The sequence below is a fragment of the Phymastichus coffea genome, unplaced genomic scaffold (assembly GCF_024137745.1).
Source record: "Phymastichus coffea isolate CEN01 unplaced genomic scaffold, Cenicafe_Pcof_1.1 PCOF00113, whole genome shotgun sequence".
In the NCBI taxonomy this organism is placed as follows: domain Eukaryota; kingdom Metazoa; phylum Arthropoda; class Insecta; order Hymenoptera; family Eulophidae; genus Phymastichus; species Phymastichus coffea.
In genome coordinates, this window is record NW_026706924.1 from 572,346 (window position 1) to 597,686 (window position 25,341).

Genomic DNA, 25,341 nt, shown 5'->3' on the forward strand with positions numbered 1-25,341 from the left:
CGACAGATAAATATGTAAGGTATTGATTGTGAATATGTATTTTTCAAAATTGATCAAAAGCGTTAATAGAAAATTTAATCTTAAATGTAGTTAAATCGCTATGGTTTTAATAATCAAGCGCCGGGGAGGAACTTCGCAAGTAAGTTGTATGTGAATTTAATTACCAGTTACGGAATACCTTCGACTTGTCGCAGGTTCAAAGAGAACAAGAGACAACACACACATATAGAGTATAAAGCCGATACAGTACCACCATAGCGGCACCTCTCTCGTTGATATGCTATGGGCGAAAACAAGCTCCCACTGGACATTCCTTGATTTCTCTTCACTTCTGCAAAACAAATTGTGCATTTATTCGTATATTTTTGTCAAAATTAATCGTCTTTCTCCTGCCACGAGATATTTTCCGTCGATAGAAAAGAATAAAATTATTCTGGCAAGATTGACGTTGTTACTCTCGTGAGAAAGAAAGGTAATAAAAATTTGAAGGCCTTCGTAATATTGCTTGCGAAGTAACAATAAATAGTTATAATTAGCAAAGTAGTATTGGCATTCACCTTTTCCTCGGCGATACTACTGGTAGAAGCCATCCTATGCGATGGTTCGAGTCGTCTACGCCGCTCCTCTATTGTCTCAGCATCAAGGCTGATGGTCGTCTGTAGTGTTTGTACGACCGAGGTGTTTACGTGTCGTGTCTTTATCAGGGGTGGGTTTCGCGATTGTGGTACCGCGAATGCCCGTCTCAGAGCCCCTCGAGGCGGTGACGGCGGTGGGTACGAGATTCCTGAAAACAAGCACACGTTACATATCAGTTGGATGTGTCCTTTTCTTTGTTCTTTCTCTTTGCTCACACGCTAAGGGAAGTGGGTGCTACTATGTAAAGAAGTTCTGTGGAAGGGTGACGAATCACTTTTTTCACACATTCATTGATTATTATCAAAAGTTAATTCGTCTAGTCTCATAAAAGTCGATCTCAATAAGTACGCATGTACGCATAAATATATATCGAAAGCATTTTTCAGAACGTATCAATCAAATAAAAAGCATAGACGTGCTTCGAGTGAATTGATTGTTGGCGTAAGCAACAGTTTGACAATAATCTAGCAATATTAAACTACAAGCTCAATCTGCTATGTGACAATAATTATGTATGGTCGGTCAAATGTTGACTTTCACAAGTCCCAGCATACGTCATACAAGTTATCTTTCAAGTTTGTGAAGGGGACAGGTGGAGGAGTTATAGTAAACGTAAGTGAATTGCCTTTTTTCTTAAATGTAAATTCACCTCGATGACCGGGCGATAGAAGTGTCTCTTTGCTCTTCGTGATCTGCGGCACAATGAGAAGTGAACTGGGTGGCGTCGGTGACACCGTCGACGTTTGCGGTGACGTTGCCAACGTTAAGTTGGGCAACGATTGGCCCAGACTTGAATACGCAGGTACTTGGACGCTGAGCGTGTTCGGCGTTGGCGATTTACTCAGCAGCGATCTTCTGCTTCACGTTTTATTCAATTTTTCGAGTTGTTTTTTTTTTATTTTTATTTCTTATATAGAAAGTACAGAGTTACAGCGCATTTCCAGAGTGATCGTGTAAAGTACTTATTTTTTAATGTATATCTGATATAATAACATCCAAAAAAATTTCTTTCATTTTTAGAGAATTTCAAAATTTACGAACCACTGGATTCGCATGCACTTTTATATGATCACTGCGTCGTGACAAGCTTTTAATGTAGCAATAAAAAAGCTTTCTAGGTAATTTTTTTCACTCTTTATAGTCTTCTATGTCATGCGTTTATGAGGTATAGAAGGCTTGCAAGTTATACTTTACTTACATGCAAAAGTTGGGTGCTTACTATGAAAATGAAAATGAAAGTATAGTTATTAGAAGGATAAAAATAATGAAGGAAATACGTAAATTATATTTATATAATCTTACATTCATTATTTAAAATAGTATCAATCGGATAATATCCTACGTTTACGAGTATACATAGTTTACATTTCTTCTATAAATAGAAAACTTCGAATCGTATGTATTATATTCAATTATCAACATCGATCTCATATTAAAAGCTTTTAACAAGATTTATATCATTTAATTGCTTTATAATAATACAGATGGATAAAAAACACAGAGTTATGAGTAAAAATATAGCTGTAATGACAAACAGGAACAGCAAAGGAACATCAATTCATTTTTCATGTAAATAAAAAGAAAATATCGCATTTAAAATACTTTTTCATTTGGTTGCACTCTACTAGCATAATCACAAAATAATGTGCTTAAATAAAATGCATCTCCAATAACAATTAAAAGCTATATCAAAAGACCTTTGGAATTGCTAATATAAGACAAAGTTACAGTTTTTCCTACTAAAGAGCATTCTATTAGTTACTTGTGTAGTTGCAACTCGACACATCCTTGCATGCTGATTGCGTACTATTAAAATGTTCTTTTACTCAAAGTTGGTAAGTAATTCATAAATCTAAATATTTCTCATAAATAATATGTAGATAAAAACTATCTTCAGCTACTGATATTCAAGTTGCATTGGATAAAAATCAACGTGAAATTGTTTAAACAAGTTATTCAGTTCAGAAATCTGTCCGAAGTTACTAAATTTATCTCGCTAAAAGTATGCTCTTACTGTAACATATCTGTCAATTTTAGTTAAGTGAAATTCAAGGAGCATGTGCAACAGTTGATAAAGGCTAAGTTGTTAAAATCTAGGTCAGGCACTGTAAGATTTTAAGCACAAAGTGGTACTCTTTATTCACATTTTTCCAATAATAATGGGTATACATGCTCTTTAAAAAGCAATCTGAAAGCTGGCAATCAGGCAATCGGGTCAATAAGATCATCATGCATACACTCCCCTGAGATTGTTTTCTAATATTAATTAAAACCAAACAACCTCGAGAAATATTTACAGATAATTTTCTCTATTATATACTCAATTTTTGGAATGTTTAAAAAGAATAAAAATAAAAAAATCACAATTGTAGTCAGCTAAAAAGCAATTGAATACCTGTAATACTACAAGTCAGAAATAAAAGAATCATCATGCATTTGTTCGCCGCTGCAATGAAAAATAGAAAAACGTTTGCTACGAGGAGGAAACAAAATTTACTTGTCGAGATAACTTCCATTAGCTCACTAGCAACGATCATTTCATCAAGAAATTTTATGAAATAAATGCTGTTCGATAATGAATTTGTGGCTGAATTGTTGTTCGCCAACTAATGGGAATTTCTAAGAGAAAGAAAAAAATGTTGTTTGCTCCAATATGTATATCAGCTCAAAATCTAAACGAGAATCTCAAGCCGTATCACGCGGAGCGAGCGAAGGATCGCCGTTGTCACCTGATCTGCAGCTGTCGATGATTATGCGCAGCAGCGGCGGCGGCCGCCGACTCAGCGCCACCTTCCTCACTCGAGACACTTGACGCGCGTGGTGGCTCCGTTGTCTCTACGCTCACATTGCGGCTGGCATTGTAACTCGGCAAAAAGTTGCTGCTACCCGGGGAAGCCCCTTCCATTTCCATACTACCGCTGTGTTTGTGGGAGAACGGAATCGTAAGTTCTTTTTTTTCCTTTTTAAAAAAAGGATTGTGGGCGGAGGTACTAAGGCGTATATTCGAATCGAGCCAAGGTGCTTTCTATTCTGTCTAGGGTAGGTTGGGAAAAAATGTGGCGGTAATATCTTTGCTATTGAAGTTTTCCTTGGAATAGAGAACTCTTATTTCTTGTAATATTTTGCGAGCACTGAGGGGATTCTCGAAGTTATAAATTTTGCGTGTATGTGGTTCGAAAAAATATCAAATTTTTACCAAAAAATGATACGAACAATTGTCTCTTATAGAATCATTTCAAATGCAAATTACGAGAAATATCAAATTATTTTGCAAAGACATCTACAATAACGAATATCTTGAAAATTACATCTTCGTAAATTCAATTAAGAACGCAAAATTCAATATAAATTTGTAGCATATTGAAATACTTTTCAAAGCTCGCTCGATATATAAATTTTTTCTAAAGTATCTTATCTTTTTCATCCCTCCATCACACGGAGCTTAGTTCCCAAAGAAAATATATCCTAACGAAAGAATGAATAAAACGTATCTGATGTCAGCTGTTGTCGGCAAAATAAAAATGCAAAATTCAGATTTTGTACAAATGCAGTATAAAAGCCTTTGCGATTCATACCTGTGACTATGTGCGAGACTGCTAACGCGGGAAGCTCGACTACTTCCACGCGGCGTCCTTGGTATACCTTCGCAAAGCTCGTCAACCTCGAAGTCAGCGTCACCGAGGTACGTGCTCGCTTGTCGGCTCACCGTTGCCAGTGTAAGCGAACTTCCTAGTGGTGGCACTTTCAGCATTGAGAATTGCTGCTGCGCTTTCCTTATCGATTCCATCCACGACTGCAAATCATATGTGTGTTTATTGTTTTAAAGAGAATATAACGTGTCAGCTTTTGTCGCGTATTTTTTAAATACTTTGCGTATGAGTCAATTTTTAACAATTTTCATTAATCGTTGAACTATGGTTATATATTAGTGTATTGAGAAATATTGAATTTATCATGAGTGCTTCATGTGTTGCGACAATCGCAAGGAAATTTAAGTAACGTTAAAGAAAATTTTAGTGGACTAGAGAAAAAGCTTTTATTGCATAATTTTCTATTGCTAGATTATCAAAAGTGGATTATTTCAAAAAAATTTATAAGAAACAGCAATCGTTGATAAAAAAATGGACATGTATAAAGTGAAATTTTTCAATTCCCATTAAGAATTGCGAATCATTACGGATAACCGCGAGCTTAAAAAACAAGTAAATCCCTTGCTCTGTATTAAACACACGATATGATACACGGATTCTGATAGCGAGATTGCGGGGCATACCTTAGAGAGTTTGGGTTCACCGGCATGCAATACGAGAGCCGCCGAAGCAGTACCGTACTCGTTGAGATAGACGAGTCCGAGGCATGATGGCTCTTTGAGCTCGTGTAGCCTAATTCGATCGACTACCAATGGTTGACGTACCACTTTCAACATCGATGCACTACCGGATGCTCCGCTGCTGGATGACGTCTTCTTCGTTGACTGCTTGCAGATTAGTAGCATATCCGTCATTAAAAGCAGATGCACCTCCATCTGCGAAAAGAGATAATTTTAGGTAATCGAATACCGTTGTTTAATTATTTATTAAATATCGGGCATAGCTTTCGGGACTTTATTCAATTTTAACGACATATTACAGATTTAATCGCGCTGTACGTATAGAACTGTAGGATTTGCTCGGATCTCTCTGTCTCTCTCTCTCTCTCTCTCTCTAATTTCAGCGGACGCTAATAGAATTCGACTGTGACGTAATTAATTAACACCCAATAAACTATCTTTCTTTGGAATTGAAATTTTTAACAACGAATCAGTAAATACCAAGATTGATTCTTTCAAGTTGCTAACAAGACGAAATTGAACGAAACATCAGTGATATTAACCTATTATGGTCAGGCGAAGGCACGAGTCCTCATCTACAAACGATGGACCAATTAATCAATCAATCAATCATACATACCTTGCTAGAGGAAGCAGAGTCGCGCAGCTTGAGATCACCTTCACGCAATAGAGTCCTCAGAGCGTCCCTCGGGCAGCCGGGCATCGGTGCGCTCATGATATCCAGGCTGCTGTGAAACTTGATGAGCTTGTCGAGCTCCTCGTCGCGTGATTCCACTACGTCGTAACTCTCTAATCGCGCCGCCGCGCTTGCCAGTCGAGCTGTTTCCTCGCTGCGACGCATCGCCGCGTTCACGGACGCCACGAATGTGTCTACTGATTTGATCTGTTTGCAATGAATTACCAATGACAATCTGCCTTGACCCTCTTGATTAAAAAAAGAGAGAATTTTACCATGACGGTCAATTCTGAGCGCTGGTCCTCGTGCTCGGTGTTCTTGTGAACAGCTTTCAAAAGTAACGAGTACTTGGTTATTCTCTGCATCGGTTTGACAAGAATATCGAGTAACCTCAAACGATTGCAGTCTTTTTGCGTTTCACACCACTGCCAAGGAAAAAGCGAATGAAACTCTAGGTGGACTTGAGCCTTATGTCTCGGCACTCACCACGAGATAGGCCGTGAAAAGGTTGTTGTCATTCAATCGATCACGGCAGTATTGCTGGCACTTGCTCTGCTCGGAGCAGTACCTCGTGTACGGTGCGAATATTTTCTCAAAGTTTTCGAAGCCTTGAAGCAGATGGCCCGGATCGAGCGGTTGCCTGGTCGCACGGGACGCTTGCAGCATTGCGGCGATGTGCTCGCTCCAGAAATAGCGATTGGCCGCGTAAATGTCAGGAATGTTACTGAACAGCCGTGTCTTGTCGACCTCGCTCAGGATATTCGAGGCCTGTAGGCCACATAGGCAGGCCATGAAGAGCTGCAATATTTTCACGTCATCTTGTCAGTGTTATTGTCGCCGAAAAATTATGTCGCGAGTAAACTGTTAGCTAGTGCGATCAAGTAAATGTTGGCATTTGATCGGCGAAATTCATCGGCTAAGTTATTAAACGTCGATAGGTATTAATCGGTTGAAATATCCTGATACGAATTGAAGATAGCACGTAAATAACGTTGATATCACCTGCGATCGAACGCAAAAAAGAAATAATAAACAGTGATCCAAATTAGATTTTCAAAACACGACAATATGCGGTTTCATTGAAAATGATTAAATTCGAATGGCAAAAGTTAGCGCCAGCGAAGCGAGTAAGACAAAGTTCTGAGAACGAAAGCAAAGTGGTCGCTACAAGATAATTGAAGGTCGGGACGAAACATGGTTGGCGCAATTATTATCCGGAAGCGACAAGGGAGTAGAGCTTGCTACTTACATCGGTCACGACTTTGAGCGTTTTAATGTAAGCCGCTTCCGTCTGTGCCAACTCCCAGAGGGCCGTTTGCTGCTGTTGCTGCTTTTCGCTCAGCAGCTCTGAGCTCTCGACAATGTCGCGCCAATCGTTCTCCAAACTCAACAAAGCTGCACAAATTGTAACAATGAATTTTTGTTAGTCCTTTTTTTGCAGTGTCTTCGTTTTTTGAACTGAATTGATGATTTCTTCTTTTTTCTTCAAATCTTTATCAACACATATATTTTCTTCAAGGGATGTAATACTTTCACCGTATTATTTTTTTTAACAGTATTTGAAATCTAACGTGAATTTTCTAAAACTGTATTCAACAAATATATTTGTAACTTGACCTTAACAACTTCGATTATTTCAATGACACACTAACGACAGTCACACATTACCTTCGAATGAAAGCGAAGCAATCAATTCCATCGGCCGGTCGATTTTTCGTCGCATAAATATAATATACGAAAATAGTAGCTGACCTGTGTGTGTGTGTGTGTGTGTGTGTGTGTGTGTGTGTGTGTGTGTGTGTGTGTGTGTGTGTGTGTGTGTGTGTGTGTGTGTATGTGATCTTGTAAACCACATCGTGACGTTACCATGATTTCGCGCGAACAAATTGTATAGAGCCGTAGCTAATCTACCTTCGCAAAGCTTCCGTAACTTTCATGTGGATTAGGCATTTCACTTTTGCGGTGCCTCTTTCCACCTTCATCCACGCCGAGACTTGCTTTGGTCCATTACGCACGGCAGGTAAGGCAAAAGTGTACTTTAGGATATTGAAAGTACGGCTGCATTCACCAAATTACTTTTTCTATATTCGAACGAAAGAGACGAAGTTTTTCTGGATTTTGGCATTTTCTTTTTTGGCTTCTTGTACGTTTCAATGTGCTTTTTGTTAAAGATAACCGAATTACAATGTTTATAGACAACTATACATTCGAACGTTGCAGTAATTGAATTGCGATTAGTTTTATAAATCATTAATCCAAACAAAACTGAGTTACAGTTAAATACGTTGGTCGAGCAGGGAATGTCGTTTTAGCCAAGAATAATACAACTGCATACGTCAAAGTCTTCTCTTGAATGAAATATAATTCGCACTCGCATTGATATTAATATACTCTATTCAATTATCAATGAAAAAAGAAAAAAAAGAGAGTAATATTCACCCAGACAAGTTGATGTTTAAATATTTAATGATCGTACCTTCTTCGCTAGCAGAAAGTCCATAAGGCAGTTGAGTTTCGGGTAACCTGGGCACACCATGTTTCGTATAGCCATTCAGCTGCTCGACGAGTAACTCCATTTTTGTACCCTTGGTATTAGTAAAGAAACCGCTCCAACGTTGCTTGCTGGCTTTAAGAGACGCAGCTCCAGCGACACTCTTTGCCGTGTTCGCAGCAACGATGGAACTGGCTTCCGAATCCACGCTCGAGTCCTCCGTCGAGACGCTGAAGAATCGACCACTTCGGCTTCTGTAACTCTGATATAATCGACGTATTTATAGTTATTTTTCATTGGAAATAGTTTAGTAATGAAAGATTACTGTTTGGGGTTTGCTTGGTTTTTTTTATATTTACCAGTTTATTTATTTTTATATTTGCCAGAGAGACTATCTTAATTCTTATTTGTTTGGTCGGAAATTATTAAATAGATTTAGATTAGTTTTGACTTGGCTCAAGCTGAAATTCACCGTGCGACAGCTAATCTATTATATCTGTTGATTGCTCCAGTGAACTCAAGTATAATCAGGACGTGCGTGTTTCATCTGCATTTCCTTTCTTTTTATGCAAATGGTATTTGAGATATAATTACGATTGGTATTACTATGAAATCTAGCAAACCTAATCTAACTATTACTGTAATTTTCTTATCAAATGCACTGGATTTTGAGTGTAGCGTTATTTATTTATTTTTTTTCAAAAAGTATCGCTTTCGTAACCTAAGTAAAATCTAATTAAATTTAACTTTTTTTATTTTCCCACATGGTAATCATGCTATTTTGAGTAAATAAATAATAGTAATGATTCGAGAGTCGATAGCTTTAAATTTTTATTGAACGTATTTTTAATCTTTACCTGTTGTAAATATCAAATAGAGGATACAAAAAGTAAAAAGAAGTGAATAAAAGAGAGTAAGAGAGAGAGAGAGAGAGATATATATATATATATAGATAAGAATAAGAGAGAGAGAGAGAGAGAGAGAGAGAGCAAAATAGAAAAAAAAGAGAATCTAAAAACCGATGAATAAATAGGCGATGAGCAGCGTTTACGTCGAAGAACTTAAATTTAGCTTATTTCTCAGAAAACAAATTTGTATAGCGAGAGATGCATAATATATAGTTCGTAGAATAGGCATTAGTTATGCGTACTTCACCCCGATTGAAAACCAAGAGAGACCTTGCCTTGCAACTCTCTCACACATAAACACACACGCAGTTGATGCTCTTACGTAATTATGCTCGAGAGCTTCGTAATAGAATCTTCACTCTCACTACGATAAATCTTTCAGGTAAAGGATGCTTTTAGTTAGTATAATCGAGCTATTATTGTATAATCAATATTTCAATATCACTAGAAAGCCTCCCCTTTAATAATGCTGTTTCAAAACTTCGGATGTTCAGATTATGGCCCCAAGGTTACATACCCAAGAAGGAACATAGGACTTCGTGCTAAATCACGTGTACTTTTCTACTTGCGCTAATCAGTACATTATACTTTGAAATGACTTTGGAAAATATTAATTTTTAGCTACGTTTTTTGCAGTTACAAATTTAGTATTGCTCGAAAGACCACGAACTTGGCAGCCTCTCAGCTGATTATTATTCAGTGACTTCCACTCAATTAACGTTGCTCATCATTTCGAACAACCTCGAATTACACCATACTAATCGCAGTATATCGAATTCTCGAAACGAGGTGAAAAATTTATTGAGGGCAAGCGCGCGTAATGACGTAGGCGCGTGCAAATATTAGTTTTAGTCACAATCAATTCAGGTATACAATAAAAGCCCATAATATGCGCGAGTTGCGTGATTGCTCACCGCCAAAGTTTCGCTATAAGCGCACTTGCATAACTCTCATTAGAAGGTTAGCGCGTTTGACACTTTAATCGGCATTTAAGCAATTACAGCCTTGGAGCGGAGTGCCCGCTCGATAATCATTCGGAAGACCCGCGTCGATGATACCGCCTGTAGTACAGAGACTGGCTTTTCCTTGGATAATTGAACGATTTCTCTTTGGGGTTTGGCAATAAATTTTGGTATTTAAATGAAATGTTGTACACTTTATAAGTACTTGAAAGATTCAATGGACAAATTTTTGTGTTCATATTTCCAACTTTTAGTGGTTCGCTGTGGCGATTTGGCTTTACGAGAAAACGTTGAATTTTTACGAGTGATTTAAATAACAATTTTATGTATTTCTTCTCTCGCTGATAGTTTCAATTGGCGATTGATTTGCACATAGAATTATTACCGAAATCATTCAAAGAACAATCTATGAAAACAAGTAAATTTTAGCTTTGCTATTATCATTAAAGTCTCTGCTAACATGTTGTCAATAAAATTTGTACGACAATCATTTATTACTTCGGAAAGTGTTATTAAAAGTAGTAAAAACTGATTAGGTTACAAACCAAAGAACTTTTCAACGGGTGAATGTCAATTTGTCATGAAATCAAGCAAAACCATCTCTTTCTGCAGCTTAAAGAAAATATTAGTTTTTGTTTTGAAAACAAAACATTGTTTCTACATAACAAGAGGGTTCATCCAAGCGAAAAAACATATACCTCATCTGCAAACTCATTCGTACGGGTTTTATCAATTTCGCAGGAGAGCGAACTTCCGTGCTACATAAAACTTGTCGCTTTAAGCGCAAACGCTCGCGCGACATATATACACGCACTAGGAAATCGAATTATACACGCTGCACTCGTTGCATGCATAATGCGTAAGCTTGAACTCGCACAAACTTGCGCCCGCGCATTCGGACGTTCCGCGATCGCTTGAAGCGCGACTTGGAGTACGTAGTTTTCCCAAGTATCTCTTTACAACGCGAATACATTTGTGTACGTGTTTCGCAGCAGCTGGTCGTTTAAAGTATTTACAAAATATATACGCGGCTTTCTTCAACTTAGTTTCGCTTAAGGCGATTTTGATGTAAAAGTAAATACTATTCTTATGCTTATACATTTCAATAATCGCGATAATTTGCCGACCAGAAATAACGTGACATGTTAAAATCAAATAAAAAAGAACACATTAAATGAATATTTTGCTGGAATTCCCACTGAGAACTTTCCAAAATTTATACCAAAGCTCCTATCAGAAAGCTCTTAGGTGTGGTAAAAAATTTACGATGCATAAATTTAATTTACGCCAGACGGTAAATCATCCTAAAACGTTGACTTTAGTGGCAATCTGTTTTACAACTCCCCACAGATTAGTCTGCAAAGTGTTCCTCGTGAACATTGATTAACGCTTGGTATCTTCTCGCATATGAAAGAGAGAAAAAAAACATGACTTATCTTCAATAAGCTTATAATTCACGGTAAAACTGCGTTAAATAAGCGGGTCGACAAGCCCTCAATGGGCGTAATGTAAGAGAGGGCAAATCGATTGGAGGAAATAAAAGAATTCACATTGGGTGTGCCACCGCGCGCAGGCAAGTAGTGTTTTTTTAACCGGCATTTACCAAGTAACTGTTGGATGAGTTTGAGTTATTTTCGACGCATCAAATCTTTAAACGAAACTTTCCTTTTTTCCTTAGATTTGTTGCGTAATACTTTTGTGGCATTTCTATGGGTTCTCTTAGTTTTATCGGTTTACGTAGTTGTAGAAGTTGCGTTTTGGAATGAATGCTTATTTCAGTGAGCTTTACAATAGCATTCAATATTTATGCTTTTGCATGTAGAAAAAGAGAAAATAAAGGAAGGCTCTTTAGTCAGGGCCATGTTAAAACATCTATTAAAATGCGCTCAAACACGCAATATAACTAAAAGCAACGCTCGGTGAAATATTTTTTCTCTTTTTCTAACTTCTACCGTCATAAGGGCCAAATTTCAACGGTTAGGTTATCAGTAGTAGCCTCCCCTATTTAATAAGCTTTTCGGCACGAATGATAAAACCAACAAAAAAATCAATTGCTCGAAAGTGAGCTTACCGCAGTGACTTCCGTGTCAAGAGTCGTTGTTGCAAAAGCCGAGCCGACGACTATTGCCGATAGCGTATCTTTATTGTACTTACCTTTACCAGCTGTACCCTTGTAATATACAATTAAAATGCCCCTGTTTTGGCACTGCAGCAACTCAGCAACTTGCATTTGTACCTCGCTAAGATAAAGGGTCAAGATTACTGTTTTAAGAATTTATTTTTGAATTTAATTCACATGAAACGAAAAAAGAAAGAATAGCGTGTTGCCTAAATTAGCATGAGAGAGAGAGAGAGAGAGAGAGAGAGAGAGAGAGAGAGAGAGAGAGAGAGAGAGAGAGAGAGAAAGAGAAAGAGAGAAGGAGAGGAAAACCTCGTGCATATCGAGATTTTCGGCCCTTAATACATTTTAATTTATTCTTCTAATCGTAACGTTTATTTCTATTTTTAAATTTATAAAAAATATAGTTATTTCATGTCTCACTGACTTATACTGCAGAATTTATATTAGGTCATTCTTTAATCAAATTAGGTGCCAACGATTGTCTATTATATATTTTTTAATTATAAATTCATAAAAAAACAACAAACTATCAAATGTCTCATTAACTTATACTGCTGACTTTTTTATCAGGTCATTAATTAATCAAATTGGATACCGATGATTGTCTATTATATTTTCGAAATCACTGATCCGCCGTCTCTATTTCATTAGAACCAACGAAAACAAATTCCTCGTACGTCCGCCAAAAAGGTGTGTCTATACAGGCGTGCCCATCAGCCCTCAGTCAACCAAAAAGTTGTTTTAACCATTAAAGCGATTTCCAATCAAACGACTAACTAAAACAGTGAAAATCACAAACTTTCACTCAGTGCTTGAAGGGATGAGGTCAAGGTCTTTCGAACCAAATACGTCCCAAAGTCTTCGCAGTCCGAACTGACGGCAAATTGGGCTGGTGCCAAATGTTGTCGCACGCACGCTCGGCTCGCATTATATGAGCTACATTTTTTCACTCTTAGCCCCGCTTGTGCTTTATGAGCTTCTATATTTAGCCTGTGCGAACGCACGGTTCTTTTTATTTTGGCGAAGTCTAAATAAATCACGTGTTTTCTTACTTTCACTTTAGTGAAGAGTGATAAAAAAAAATGGATCACGTCGTTTTACAGATTGATCTATTTTTGATCCATTCGCTGCTCTTATCAATGTGGCTAACGGTGTATATAACAAACTTTTTGAATTGTACTTACTCCGCCGGTTTTGCGAAAGGATACATTATGACTGCTTTTCTGACTGGCTGATCTTGAACTCGATTTCTCGTCTTTGGCTGCAAAATCAAACAAATACAATTTTTTCAGGTTAAATTGTGGAACATGTTAAATGGAAGATTCCTGAATTTCTTTTTAGTCTGTAAGGGTGTGAAGTAATATTCATCGATCAGGGTGTTTTCGCTATCTCAATCCGTCACCCTCGCAATTATCAATAATCATTAGATAAAAATTGTCGCCAAGAGTCCATTAACCTATTTCGTTCGGAGCTAACAAGCACTTGGCTAAACGACAGACCAGGTACGTCGACGTCTTGGATGAAAATTGAATTGTGTGCATGTTCCTTAAAATCAATTCGTTTCATGATAAACCATCCAATTCTTTTTTCAACGACTACGCGTTCAAAGTTTATTGAAAGTATTATTTCATTCGATATAAATACTCCAATAAAATAAAAGCTCCTGTATACGTAAGATATTTCACAATCTGTTAAGGTTGTAATTATCTCAAATACCGAATCAATGCAGAACGTGAAGCACGAAATATGTGAGAATGTGCATGCTATTGAATTATTTTACGATCGCTAAATAATTCAACAGATAATATAATTAAACCAAAGAGATAAAATCATTGATTTAGAAACTATTTAGGTTTTATTTAAAAAAAATCTTATTCAGCCAGAAATACATAGCTTTTATTCATATAAATATACGTAATCGATATAAATATACAGCGCGTCAACCTGTACTGAACGTGTGATTTCCGACAGTTGCGCTCTGCCATAGTCTATTTTCACTCTCATTGTAAGCTCGACCGAGCTTGACTGCTCGTTTAACATTGAGATGGACATTTTTTCAAATACCTGTGGAATTCGCATAGATACCATTTTAGTAAATTGTTGAAATGCATTATATCACTGGGTTGAATAACGCATAGTTTTATACATCGTCAATCTAAATGGTCTCGTTCTACTTATAAGCCACTTGGTACATTCTTTCACATTCATCAAAAGAAATGGACTTTGAAAGATAAATAAAAGTTCCCCTCGATCAAGAGTTACGCGTCTCGAAAGAAGAAAATTCACATTGCAAGAAGTAATGATAAAGAAAAAGCTAACTCTTTTGCATTGTCCCACAGAGAAAGAAAAAAGAGCTTTCTTTACACGTTCTACAAAGCAAATGATCGTAAAAATGCATAACTGTATACGAGTACGAAGAAAGCAACAACATGGAAAAAAGAACTCGAACCTTATGAAAAAGTGGAGCGCACGAGATCAACGAATTTCGCAGCCTTGACTCTTTTTCTCTTAGCGTTAACGATCTTTTCTTTTTCGCGAGTCTCGGTATATACTAAGTAGAAAGTGCCCGGCCATTTGTATACAATATACGTCGCATACGTCGAAAGAAAAGAAATAAAAAGTGCGCCTCTCTTTTTTATTGCCTTCTCTCTCTCTCTCTCTCTCTCTCTCTCTCTCTCTCTCTCTCTCTCTCTCTCTCTCTCTCTCTCTCTCTCTCTCTCTCTCTCTCTCGCTCATTTTTTTTCTTTTGCCAGCAGTTGTAAAATGCATCAGGTACTCGTTAAATCCCAGAATTCCTGTTCCTAGCATGGATGAGACATGAAGTGGCAGAACACTGAGAGGGTTGAACGGAGAAGTTTTCTTTGAGTACGTTCTATTTCGGAGGAATGCTACTGGTGTCAGAATCCTGCTGATGAAATTTCAGAGTACAATTCTTTTGAAATTGAAAGGTTAGCTTGAAAATAAATTTACTCGTCTAATTATTTAAATGACGTGGAACGAGAAGTAAATAGTTCTCAGTGAAAAATAGATGAACAAATTGAATTTGTGTTAATTTTATTTAAATGTTCGATACGTTTTGAATAACCAAATAAAATAGACTTTAAAAGTTAAATAAGCTCCACGTTTTTAAATGGTGTATCAAATCATGTGGATATATATTATGTTATTAGTGTATATTTCATTTTAGATGAAAAAGATTTTAATTTGAAAACATTTTCTCGATCATAATTTCTACTGATATGTCCCGAAAGTTCCTATAAATATAAGGTAGTAAGTAAACATTTTCCTTGACACAACCATGAAGAGCACATCAGGTTTGCACATGTTGGTAAGAAACACCGTATCGCTCGAAGAAAATGAAAAGGTAGAGTGGGTCTGCCACTGGGGAAATCAGTGAGAAAACGTTCGAAAAATCGGTGCGAGCTAAGGACTCTTACGAGATAACTCTTGATGATACGATACGCGCGCGAGTCAGTTCCGAAAGATTATTCACAATTTGCGGTTTTGATTAATCATCCCGACATATCTATCAATCTTAATCTGCTCATGATTTTGGATATAAATTAATCCATCAATACCATTCGTTTAAAACGGTGAAAACGATTTGATGAAAAATAATTTTACTAGCAAATCGAACGTCAATTTGAGCAAGCTAAAGCTTTATGATTGCGCTACTTGCTAAATTTGAAAATTTTCAGACTGAGCTTCTCCCCTCATTAAACTTATATTTTAATTGATCCACGTCACAACATACAAATCTCTCACGCCTCATTCAATTCCTTTGAATTTCACTTAGGTAACCGATACATTTTCGCTAAAACATAATTAAAAAATAATATCTTGAAGAATCGCGGTAAAGTTAATATAGTTATTTAAAATTTCAGGCGAACTATCGTTTTATCGCTTATTATAATTACACTGAGCGGAACCATATCTTAATCAATATGAAATCTACATTCACTCCCCGACTTAAATTAAAAAATAGTTTCTTAATTGCTGATGGCAAAAACAAAATATGACGAGTCGACGTCAAATTTAAAAATGTTGACAGGCAATTCCAATACACGCGTTATTTTATCGAACGAGAGATAATTAAATCTGTTAATTACCAAAGTAGTCATCGGCTTTGCCAATCTCAATCACTATCCAAAGAGTTGTCTTATTTTAAAAGGATGCAGAAAGCACTGCCGACTGTCAGAGAATACTCGAATTACGCTATTATCCTTTGTGCCGACCTTCGATGAGATATCGACTGTACCGCGAAGGCTATTCATTTCACTGCTTTACTTTGGCAGTTTCTCGGTGAAGACGATTGACACCTTTGACGGTACGATTTAATGAGACATTGGAAAAGCTGTTGGGGTTGGTGAGTTGTCATTAGTCTACCCAACGATTAATGATTAAACTCGTCTGGCAAAAACAAAAAATTTAATCGAGTCACTTTATAAAATCCAATCATTGTGAACAGCAAATTTTATTATGTTTCTTCGTAATAATAAAGGACTTATCTAGCATTATACCGTCATAAACTTTGTAAGATTAAACTAAACTGCGCACTGACGAATCTGTAAAGACTTATTTAAAAACTTGAATGACTTACCAGTTATTCGTAGATGTTTTCCACCTAGACAGGAAGTTTCGGTCGTGTGTACGGATAAGGGTGCCGCAAAGCTGTCGAGTAGCACGTCAACGCGCGACAAGTCTATACCCCGCCGCTCGCAAGCTGTGCTTAAAACCTCCCTGCAAACAAGTACAAAGGCAATTTATTTGGATCAGTGGATCAGTGGATTTACGTTTATTTTACCGAATATAAGTCAAGAAAATATAATCCAACATCGTAGCGTTGAAGAGAACACGACAGCGTTTTGCTAATTTACCACGTATATGCGTAGAATTATATTTTAAAATACGCTCATCCGACTTTATAATCTCTCTGCCCTTCTCGCGAATAACTCGTCAAAACCTCAAAGTATTTCAACGTATTAGCCAGCGTGGATGACTCTTCGCTGCATTTTCCTAAATATAAATAATATTTACGTAATTTTAATTTAACAGAGGTAGTATGAATGAGTACACGCCAGCAGTTTCATAAATAATCGGGATCTGTTGGAATTGAGTCGACGTCATGTGCGTTAATTAAACTGTGTATTGTAACCATTTTTTTAATAGATCTGGAGGAAGGGAGAGTCGCTGAGATAGGGAGAATATTTGGAGCAATCGATGAGCTTTCCACATCGAGAGGGCTCAAAGGGAATGTATTCGACCTCTTCTCAACTTTTTTTATTTTCTTTTTTGTCACGGTGCTTTTAATTTAATTTAAAAATACTACATATTTTAAAACATTAAAACAAATATTAATAAAAACCATTTTCACGTTCTGCATGGGTTTTTGTTTCTTTTTTGTACGAAAAAAATTACGCAGTTGAAAAAAAATATAGATCCGTACGAACTATTCAGTTTTTAAAATAACCATTTAACTTTTAAACTGTTTCGTCGTGATCTATTTTAAACCAATCGGATTTCAAAAAAGTTTGTCATACTTCAACAAGAATTATTTTAAATATAAGAAATTTATTCTTCTCAGAAATATTCCGATAAAGTCATAAATTAATTGTTTCGAGTCCTGGACTTGTAACAAAACGTTGATCATTGACTTATATCAGCTGATTATTAAGTATTTTGCAAGTAGTGAATCTTCAATAATTAATGTCTTGTTTTACAAGTGCTAACTTGTCCCATGTACTGCCATTTCGCAATAACTCATGCATAATGAAATGCGTGACATTTTCATATACATAGTTTTCAACATACATGTCATGGAATGATAAAAATAAAAAATAATATAATTTACAAAAGCAATAATTTTGACCATTTAATATTCGGCTGTTAGTTGTTGAATTATTTAAAATAAGTTTTGGAAACATCATGGTAACTACTTAAATGATGTCACCATTTAAACTTTTACTCGGAGTTATTAAACTGTGAAATTTATTCAAAGTTTTTATTGCTTTCTGATTTGAGGTATAATTGAGAAAAAAAGTTCGGTATAGAAAAAGAAAAATTCAATGAAATGCTTTTGGTTTACTAACAGTTACTAACAGTTCATTATCTTTGGAATTCTATGAGTGAAACGTTTTCTTTTTGCGGAGTATTTTTCAAACTGATAATAGTTTTTACTAATCCACTTGACGGATAAAATAATATCAGTGGTGCAGGCCTCGCCAAACTTCTCGAAATTGTTACGACCCTTTGTAGAACAACGAAACAGTAAAAGCGCTTGAAGTAAGACCTTCCAACTACAACTAACGTGTAACCTCATGCTGAGAGAATATATATTTCTCCTTATAAATCAGCTGACAAACGGTGCAAGCTCTCACTAACGATCTGCCAAAACGTGTATAGCCTAACGTAAAAGAGGTCGCAATTAACAACTCGCTCGCACGATAGGGATTTACGATGTACGGCAAGATACGCTCATGCCGTAAGAGAGAGAGAGAGAGAGAGAGAGAGTCGGCACGGGGTAGTGTGCTTTGAAAAATATCCAGCCGTCCGTGAAAACAACGACGAAGAGAAACGAGTCTAAGCGCAAGACTGATAAATCTCCGGTCGTTAAAAATGACGAGCAAGCTGCACGCGATTTCATACTGATTATTTTTTCGCACATGCGAATATGCGTTGTAGAATACGCTGAATCCATCCGATTTTTTTTCCACGTATCAAACAAGATTTTTCCAATACTAGAAGATACATGACGATGCTACTGTTCTTTTATTTTCTTTTTTCTGTCGGTTATGCTCGATGTTCTAGAAATGCATTGTCGAGTTGCCTTTTTATCGGTTTCGACCTGATTGGAAAAAATAAAACGCTGAAAAGTCTTTTACAGGATTAATTATTTTTTTTATCTTATTTTTTCGCTTCCCTCGGTCTTTGGTATTTCGTTAGGCTGTACATCAAAATCATTCCGGAATGGATATACAATGGAAATAGACTTTTTTTTCGTATTAAAATCTTATTTTCGTTTGGTCTTTCTTTGTATCACGATAATTTCAAGAATAAAGATAACATTTTTGGAAAAATATAAAATGTATCAGACAACTGTATTATGTGAATTTTATATCTCACTGCAAAAAGCGGAAATGGCATCAAAAGTAATCTGTTGAATTATAAACTATAATGTATTTTAAATTGAGTAGTCAAAAAGTTATTTAGTTCTCATAGTGTAGGTAAGGAAAAGCAAGAGAATTGAAAGGGGCCTTTCTCTGAAATTATATGAGTGTAAAACCATCAACCAGACTTTCCACTCAAAGTACTTGCTGAAGCGCTGATGCGAGTACCACACTGAAATGAGAATCTAGGATTTTTATTAAAAAAGCTAAAGTTTAGAATGAGAGAAGCTACTTAATTACTTACTTAAGTATTCCCCAAGAGCTAAAGGGTGGAAAGGGCGATCGGAGTGAGCGTGTCGCTCGACACATTTTCTCGAGACAAATTAAATCGTTCGCCAAATATTCTCAGCGCACTTTTTACATCCTCGAATATTAAGGTAAGTAACTATGAATTGTGAGCTTTTTATAACGTTTTTTGTAAATGATATCAAATTATATGATATGATATTGCTTTAGCTGAACGAATTTTTTTGTTTCTAATTGGTTCTATAAACCATTAATATTTTTCGTACCTTAAAAATATACAAATTAACGCTAATTATTTACAATTTAGTAAGGAAAATCTCTTATAAAAATGAATAAATCTTTCCAGACAAATAAAAACCTATTTCTTTATCAACCGAGAGTTCTATCCGCATTTCATCAGTTGTACAAGCAAAAGAATTCAACTGGTTGATCAAATAAATAACATCGGGGAAAGGAAACTTGAAAAATTTTTCTATTTAATTTTTCCGTTGTAAGTCCCTGGAATAAATCAAACCAAGAATTCCAATACTAGAACCAATAATTTTTTCAGTAGCTCTGAGTGATCGATCGAGCGACGCGCGAAACCACAAAAAGTCTTTTCACTCTCCACGTTAAAAGAGTGAGAGTCCGTGTTTATCGGAATTTCCCGGGGAAAGGCATTAAAACACAATAAATCACGCTTCCTATTTATTACGTCATCGTTGATGCCTGTTTCAATTGAGTTTGTTGTTTCTTTTATTCCAAAGCAAAAAATACGCCCTTAGAGAATTTATTGTCATATGGAAATTAAGCCGACACATGGTGTTAGAGTAAACTGTTTTCGGTAAATCAAGAATATTTCCTTTGCAAACCATTCCCTTGAGTTGAGTTAGTGAGATGAAATATTTGAAACGACATAGGCGTATGATAATACGGAGGATCACAGTTGACCCTGACAAAAGAATAAATTCGTTTCGTACTTTTGACTGACTAAACGCGGATAATTTCTACTTTAACTGAATTTGCTGTCCGTAATATATTAATAAACGCAAGAAAATAATTTAATTATATGATAAAATTGTCGAGTACCTCATTAAACGTACTAAACCTTCTGAATAAACTTGATCAATGTCTATATATTGAAAGCTTCGTATTGCTCAGGGTGCGTGGTGTCTGAGAAAACTCGATTATTACGAATTCAGACTCTTTCAGTTACGTGCGACAGAGGTATACAGTGGCACTCTTTTAACAAAGCTAATTAAAATACGAGGCATTAGAGGGAACATTCATCCATTGCGATTAACGCACGTAGCTGAAAGAGAGGATTAAACTAGCTAACTGACTGACTAACGGTGACGCATCGTTGGTGTCTCTTTCTCTCTCTCTCTCTCTCTCTCTCTCTCTCTCTCTCTCTCTCTCTCTCTCTCTCTCTCTCTCTCTCCCCCTCTGTCGGAAAGCGATGCAAAGGAATAGAACAATCTTTTGCTTGGCTGAGTTATCTCTTTGTACTACTGCCGGGTTTTGAATATTTTTGGAGTGCGAGTAATGGTAAAGGAGTGAAAACTTTAAAAGCTTCTCGAGTGAAATTGGATAATGTATCTAAGTTTTATATTTAAAAAAATTAACGGATTTTTACGACTAGTTTGCAATGAAATTGCGAGAACAAAGTATTGTACAAACAATGTGAACATTTCTTTTGAATATTTGATACGGTAAGAAAAAAAAGAAAAATATTTTTTTAAGATATCTGAGTCAGAGATTTTACAGATACACGAATGCCTTTAACATATATCATTAAAAAATAAAAGTTTACATAAAATTTACGTGGAAGCGACATTTCAAGAAAGTTATGTGAAGTATTTTACGTCTGTCCATGTGTACTTAACCGCTTACAATGTAGTTTTCCTCGAAGCGCTACGTAGTAACTGTAACCTTTTATATCTGGAGCTTGTAACCATTGCTACGTGGAATAATGACGTACTAGAACGCTCTCTTCTCGATAAAAAAACAATATTGTATTTATTTTTGTGATTTCTCTCAGATCTATCTTTGCGTAAATCCCACACCTGCAGCGACGCAATTTTCATATTTATTAAAACTGAGCGCGAGGGTCAGAAGAATTAATCCTTCTAGTTTTCAACTAAGTTATCGCATATTCAAGACTCTCCACGTTGCGATTGTGATTCTATGCAATTTACATAATACAAAGTAAAAAACTGTTCCATACTGGATTGTTTCAGAACTCCCTACAATTTAATTGTCTCGCCCTTTTGACAAGGATCTTGCTTTGTTCCAACGCAATCAAAGAGAGTAGAAAATATCACTTAATTAATTGAACAGATTCGTATTCTCCTTGTACGACAATCTGTGGGAAAAAACCTACATTATACGGTACTTGACTTGATGATTCATGTAAAGCTATTGCTTGTTCAATGTATTCATTGCGCGCGCGGACGTCGGTCGATATTGAAGCAGAAAATAACCGAAGCATGAAGAGATAAATAGTGCCAATAGATTGGAATTTCTTGCAAATTGGTAAAGCAAAATATTTCGCGCACCTTTTTTTAGAATAATTTTATTTTTACGCCGGTAACTTCAGTATATTACAAAGCATAAATTACACTTTCTAAATAATTAATGATACATTCTAAAACAAAACAGAAGCTTGAGCATCGAACAGAATCAACTTTTTACTGAATTATTTTAATAAAAAAATTACACTCTTACTTAATCGACTACATTGAAAGTTTTTATCTCCGATGAGCAAAAACAATTAATCAATTTTCGTCAATTTATTTATCCTCGCTCTCGATAGACCAAGTTAATTAACTTTCTTTCAAGTCCTTTCTTTGGAAACTAGCGGAATGAGTGAAAATCCTAGTACGTACAGACTTTTCGAGTGAAACTACAAAACTTTCGATGGAGGCTACTCCAAGTCAACTACAGAGAAACAGAAACCGCGCATTACGGCAAGAATTTTTTTTCTATCGCACTCATCTGACAATGCGCAAATAGCTTTATACCTAAGTTCATGTTACGAGGGTTGCTATTTTCTCTCTTTCTCCCCCTTCCCCAATCTCCCTTCCCCTCTCTCAATCTTGACTTTATACTGAACTCTACCACGAGAGCGAATAACATACACTGAAATCGATTGATATACAGGCTAACAAATAGAAAAAACGTAACTTAATTTATCGCAGTGCGTTAAAACGCACGCGCTTTTCATGAATTATGTTCAGGCGCAAGCGATGAACAGTTGAGTTACCGAGAAAAATTGCGGACGGCAAAGAATAAAAGAGCGCGCACCACAATAGCGAGTGGATGCGGGAACGGAAAAAGCGAATAAACGATAGTCGAGTTACATATTGACTGAAAATATTTCTCATTAGAAATTTCTTGATAAAAATGGTAAAAGCAAATGGCATGCCCGATGTAATTCAACATTTTACACGATTGCGCGCCGATATACGACAGCCGGGCCACTGATACGGCGATAGAGGGTTGTATTTGAGCACGTGGCCCATTATTCCATTAAGTGCGCATAGTCCGTGTAATACGATCGTTATGTCAATCGTGTGATCGCATTAGTTTGCCATGTATTGGTAGGGATTGATTCTTTCGTGAAGCCGATTATGATTATTTCTGATTGGAATACTCATATAACCTTGTCATTTTTTTGCTGTTTATGTAGAAACCTTATCTATTTGATATGGACAGTTTCGATGTCGTTTATAAAAGTTGTAGCTTCATATTATGTACATACATGATGAACGCACGCGACTGACCATAGTGGGTAGGTTACTACTAATAAGTGAATTGTAACTGTTTTATGAATTTAATTATCGGAACATGATCGTTCATAAATCTTAGAAGAATAGAAAATTGATCGCGAGAGTAAGTTCGTTTGTATTAAAGGGAGTCCGTGCATGAAAGAAGGGGAAATGCAGCTTAATGTAAGTTGTGAGTTTATTTAGATTAAAATTCAACTTCAAATGGAAAAAGCAAGAGAAATTAGATACTTAACGTATCATAAAAAACCCAGTCATAATGGAGAAAAGCCGTTTCAAGCTAGGTACAAGTCAGTAATAGCTATTAGTGTAGACTTAATACTATAAGGCTTGCAGAGTCAAATGAAACGCTACAAATGCCGAGAACTCCCGCAAGTCGTCGACGCGTAGTTGCTGCTGCGATGGTGTGAGAGAGTGCAGGATGCGGCCTCGATGTCTTAAGACTGGGCACAGACCCCGCCACATTGTGGACAGGTGAGCCTTTCAGTCGCGCGGATGGTACACTCAATTCACTCAGGACACGTGCCAGAGCGAGCTCTACAATAGTCGCTCGAGGCGGACCGTGTCCAGCTCGCACATTGCGGATACTCAGTACAGAACGTGCTTACGATGAATGGCGGGGACTCGGTGCAGGTACAAAACGAGAAGAGATCGAGATTAGAGTTTATTTTTCGTCACGGACATTGAGGAGTAACGCGTATCGATGAGACTTAGGCGATGTGGATTGACGAATTGATTCACTCATCCTCATCGAATGATGATTCCCTCCTTCTTCCCTTGTCTCTAAGGGAGGGAAAGATAGAAAATCTTCCTTCCGACTTGTAGTCAACCGAACAAGCTGAGCTTCGGTCGATGCCGGCCTTGGCACAGCATCTGGGCAGTACGTGTTGGCACATAAGAGTGCAACGTGTTTAGGATAACGCTGATGCTCCGTGAAATTCTCGAGGTAATATTTTTCTTATATTTTTCTTATATTTTTCCAAATAGCATATGCTCACAGTGTGAACAGTTACTCTTGTACTAAACTAAAACTCGTTTATAAAATACCTTTTTCATAGAGTATAATTTTGTTTGCTAATGTAAACGAAAAACTGCACTATTCTCAAACCTTCACCTTTTCTTGAATCTAGATTGCAGAATTAAATTTTATTATAGAAGGTAATATGTAGATATAGAGACGAGGATAGATTAGTTCATGATAAAATCGAAAGTAGTATTATCCGAAAAAACAATTGTAAGAACGAAATAATATCTCTATGAAATTACAAAAAGCAGCTATCATAGTATATATACAGAGGTGACTAACGGTTATGAAGCAGTTAGTCTAACGATCCATTTTGAGAAATGGCAAAGCCACTCTGTTGCAGAAAACTCATTTGTTCTTATATAATGGGTGTATGTATCTCTCCCCTTCTCTCTCTCTCTCTCTCTCTCTCTCTCCCTCTCTCTCTCTCTCTCTCTTTCTCTCTCTTTCTCTCTCTCTCTCTCTCTCTCTCTGGCTTTTAATTGAGAAATTGTCCGGACAAACTGGTGGATTTGTTGGCATCCTGCAACTGGGCGGAGTTTGATGTGGACGAACCAGAACTGGAAGGAGCCATTGGGCAATTAAATGCAAACCTGGAACTGGCTCTTGATGCCTTGGCACCGTTAAAGTCGGTGCGTTTAAATAAAAAATATGCTCCTTGGTTTGGTCCCGGGCTGAGGAGGCTGGTCGACAGGTGTGAGGCACTGCGCAGGCGATATAAACGCACAGGACGTGCTGATCTCCGCGATGAGCTTATTAGGCTTAATGGCGAGGTCGACGTGCGCATGGAGCAAGAGCGTAATTCCTTCCTTAGCAAGCACTTAACTGACACTCTTGACAGTGGTAAAAATATTTGGAAGGAAATGCGGCGCGTTGGCTTGCTGCCGAAGAGCGATGAGGAGGAGTTGCATGACTTTACACCGGATGAGCTGAATGCCCACTTTGCGGGGGTGTCCGTCTCTCCGCTCGAGAACATTGATGATGTCATGGATGAATTAACAACTGCGAATGAA

At 36.9% G+C, this 25,341-nt stretch overlaps 1 protein-coding gene across 13 annotated transcripts in view; it reads right to left on the reverse strand.

Moving 5' to 3' along the window:
• Positions 1 to 25,341, reverse strand: part of LOC131670646 (pleckstrin homology domain-containing family G member 5-like) — a 119,809-nt gene that overhangs the window by 1,012 nt on the left and 93,456 nt on the right. For 9 of the 13 annotated variants that reach the window (XM_058946398.1, XM_058946399.1, XM_058946402.1 and 6 more), the window contains 13 exons: positions 16,726 to 16,865; positions 13,310 to 13,386; positions 8,119 to 8,395; positions 6,892 to 7,037; positions 6,129 to 6,440; positions 5,918 to 6,067; positions 5,586 to 5,849; positions 4,910 to 5,161; positions 4,212 to 4,429; positions 3,366 to 3,554; positions 1,262 to 1,494; positions 558 to 784; positions 165 to 331 (listed from right to left, as the gene is read on the reverse strand). In XM_058946398.1, coding sequence (XP_058802381.1) covers positions 326 to 331; positions 558 to 784; positions 1,262 to 1,494; positions 3,366 to 3,554; positions 4,212 to 4,429; positions 4,910 to 5,161; positions 5,586 to 5,849; positions 5,918 to 6,067; positions 6,129 to 6,440; positions 6,892 to 7,037; positions 8,119 to 8,395; positions 13,310 to 13,386; positions 16,726 to 16,865 — 2,491 coding nt within the window. In that variant the 3' untranslated portion in view covers positions 165 to 325. The remainder of the gene's footprint in view (positions 1 to 164; positions 332 to 557; positions 785 to 1,261; positions 1,495 to 3,365; positions 3,555 to 4,211; positions 4,430 to 4,909; positions 5,162 to 5,585; positions 5,850 to 5,917; positions 6,068 to 6,128; positions 6,441 to 6,891; positions 7,038 to 8,118; positions 8,396 to 13,309; positions 13,387 to 16,725; positions 16,866 to 25,341) is intronic. The other 4 variants (XM_058946395.1, XM_058946396.1, XM_058946394.1 and 1 more) reach the window with 4 other exon arrangements.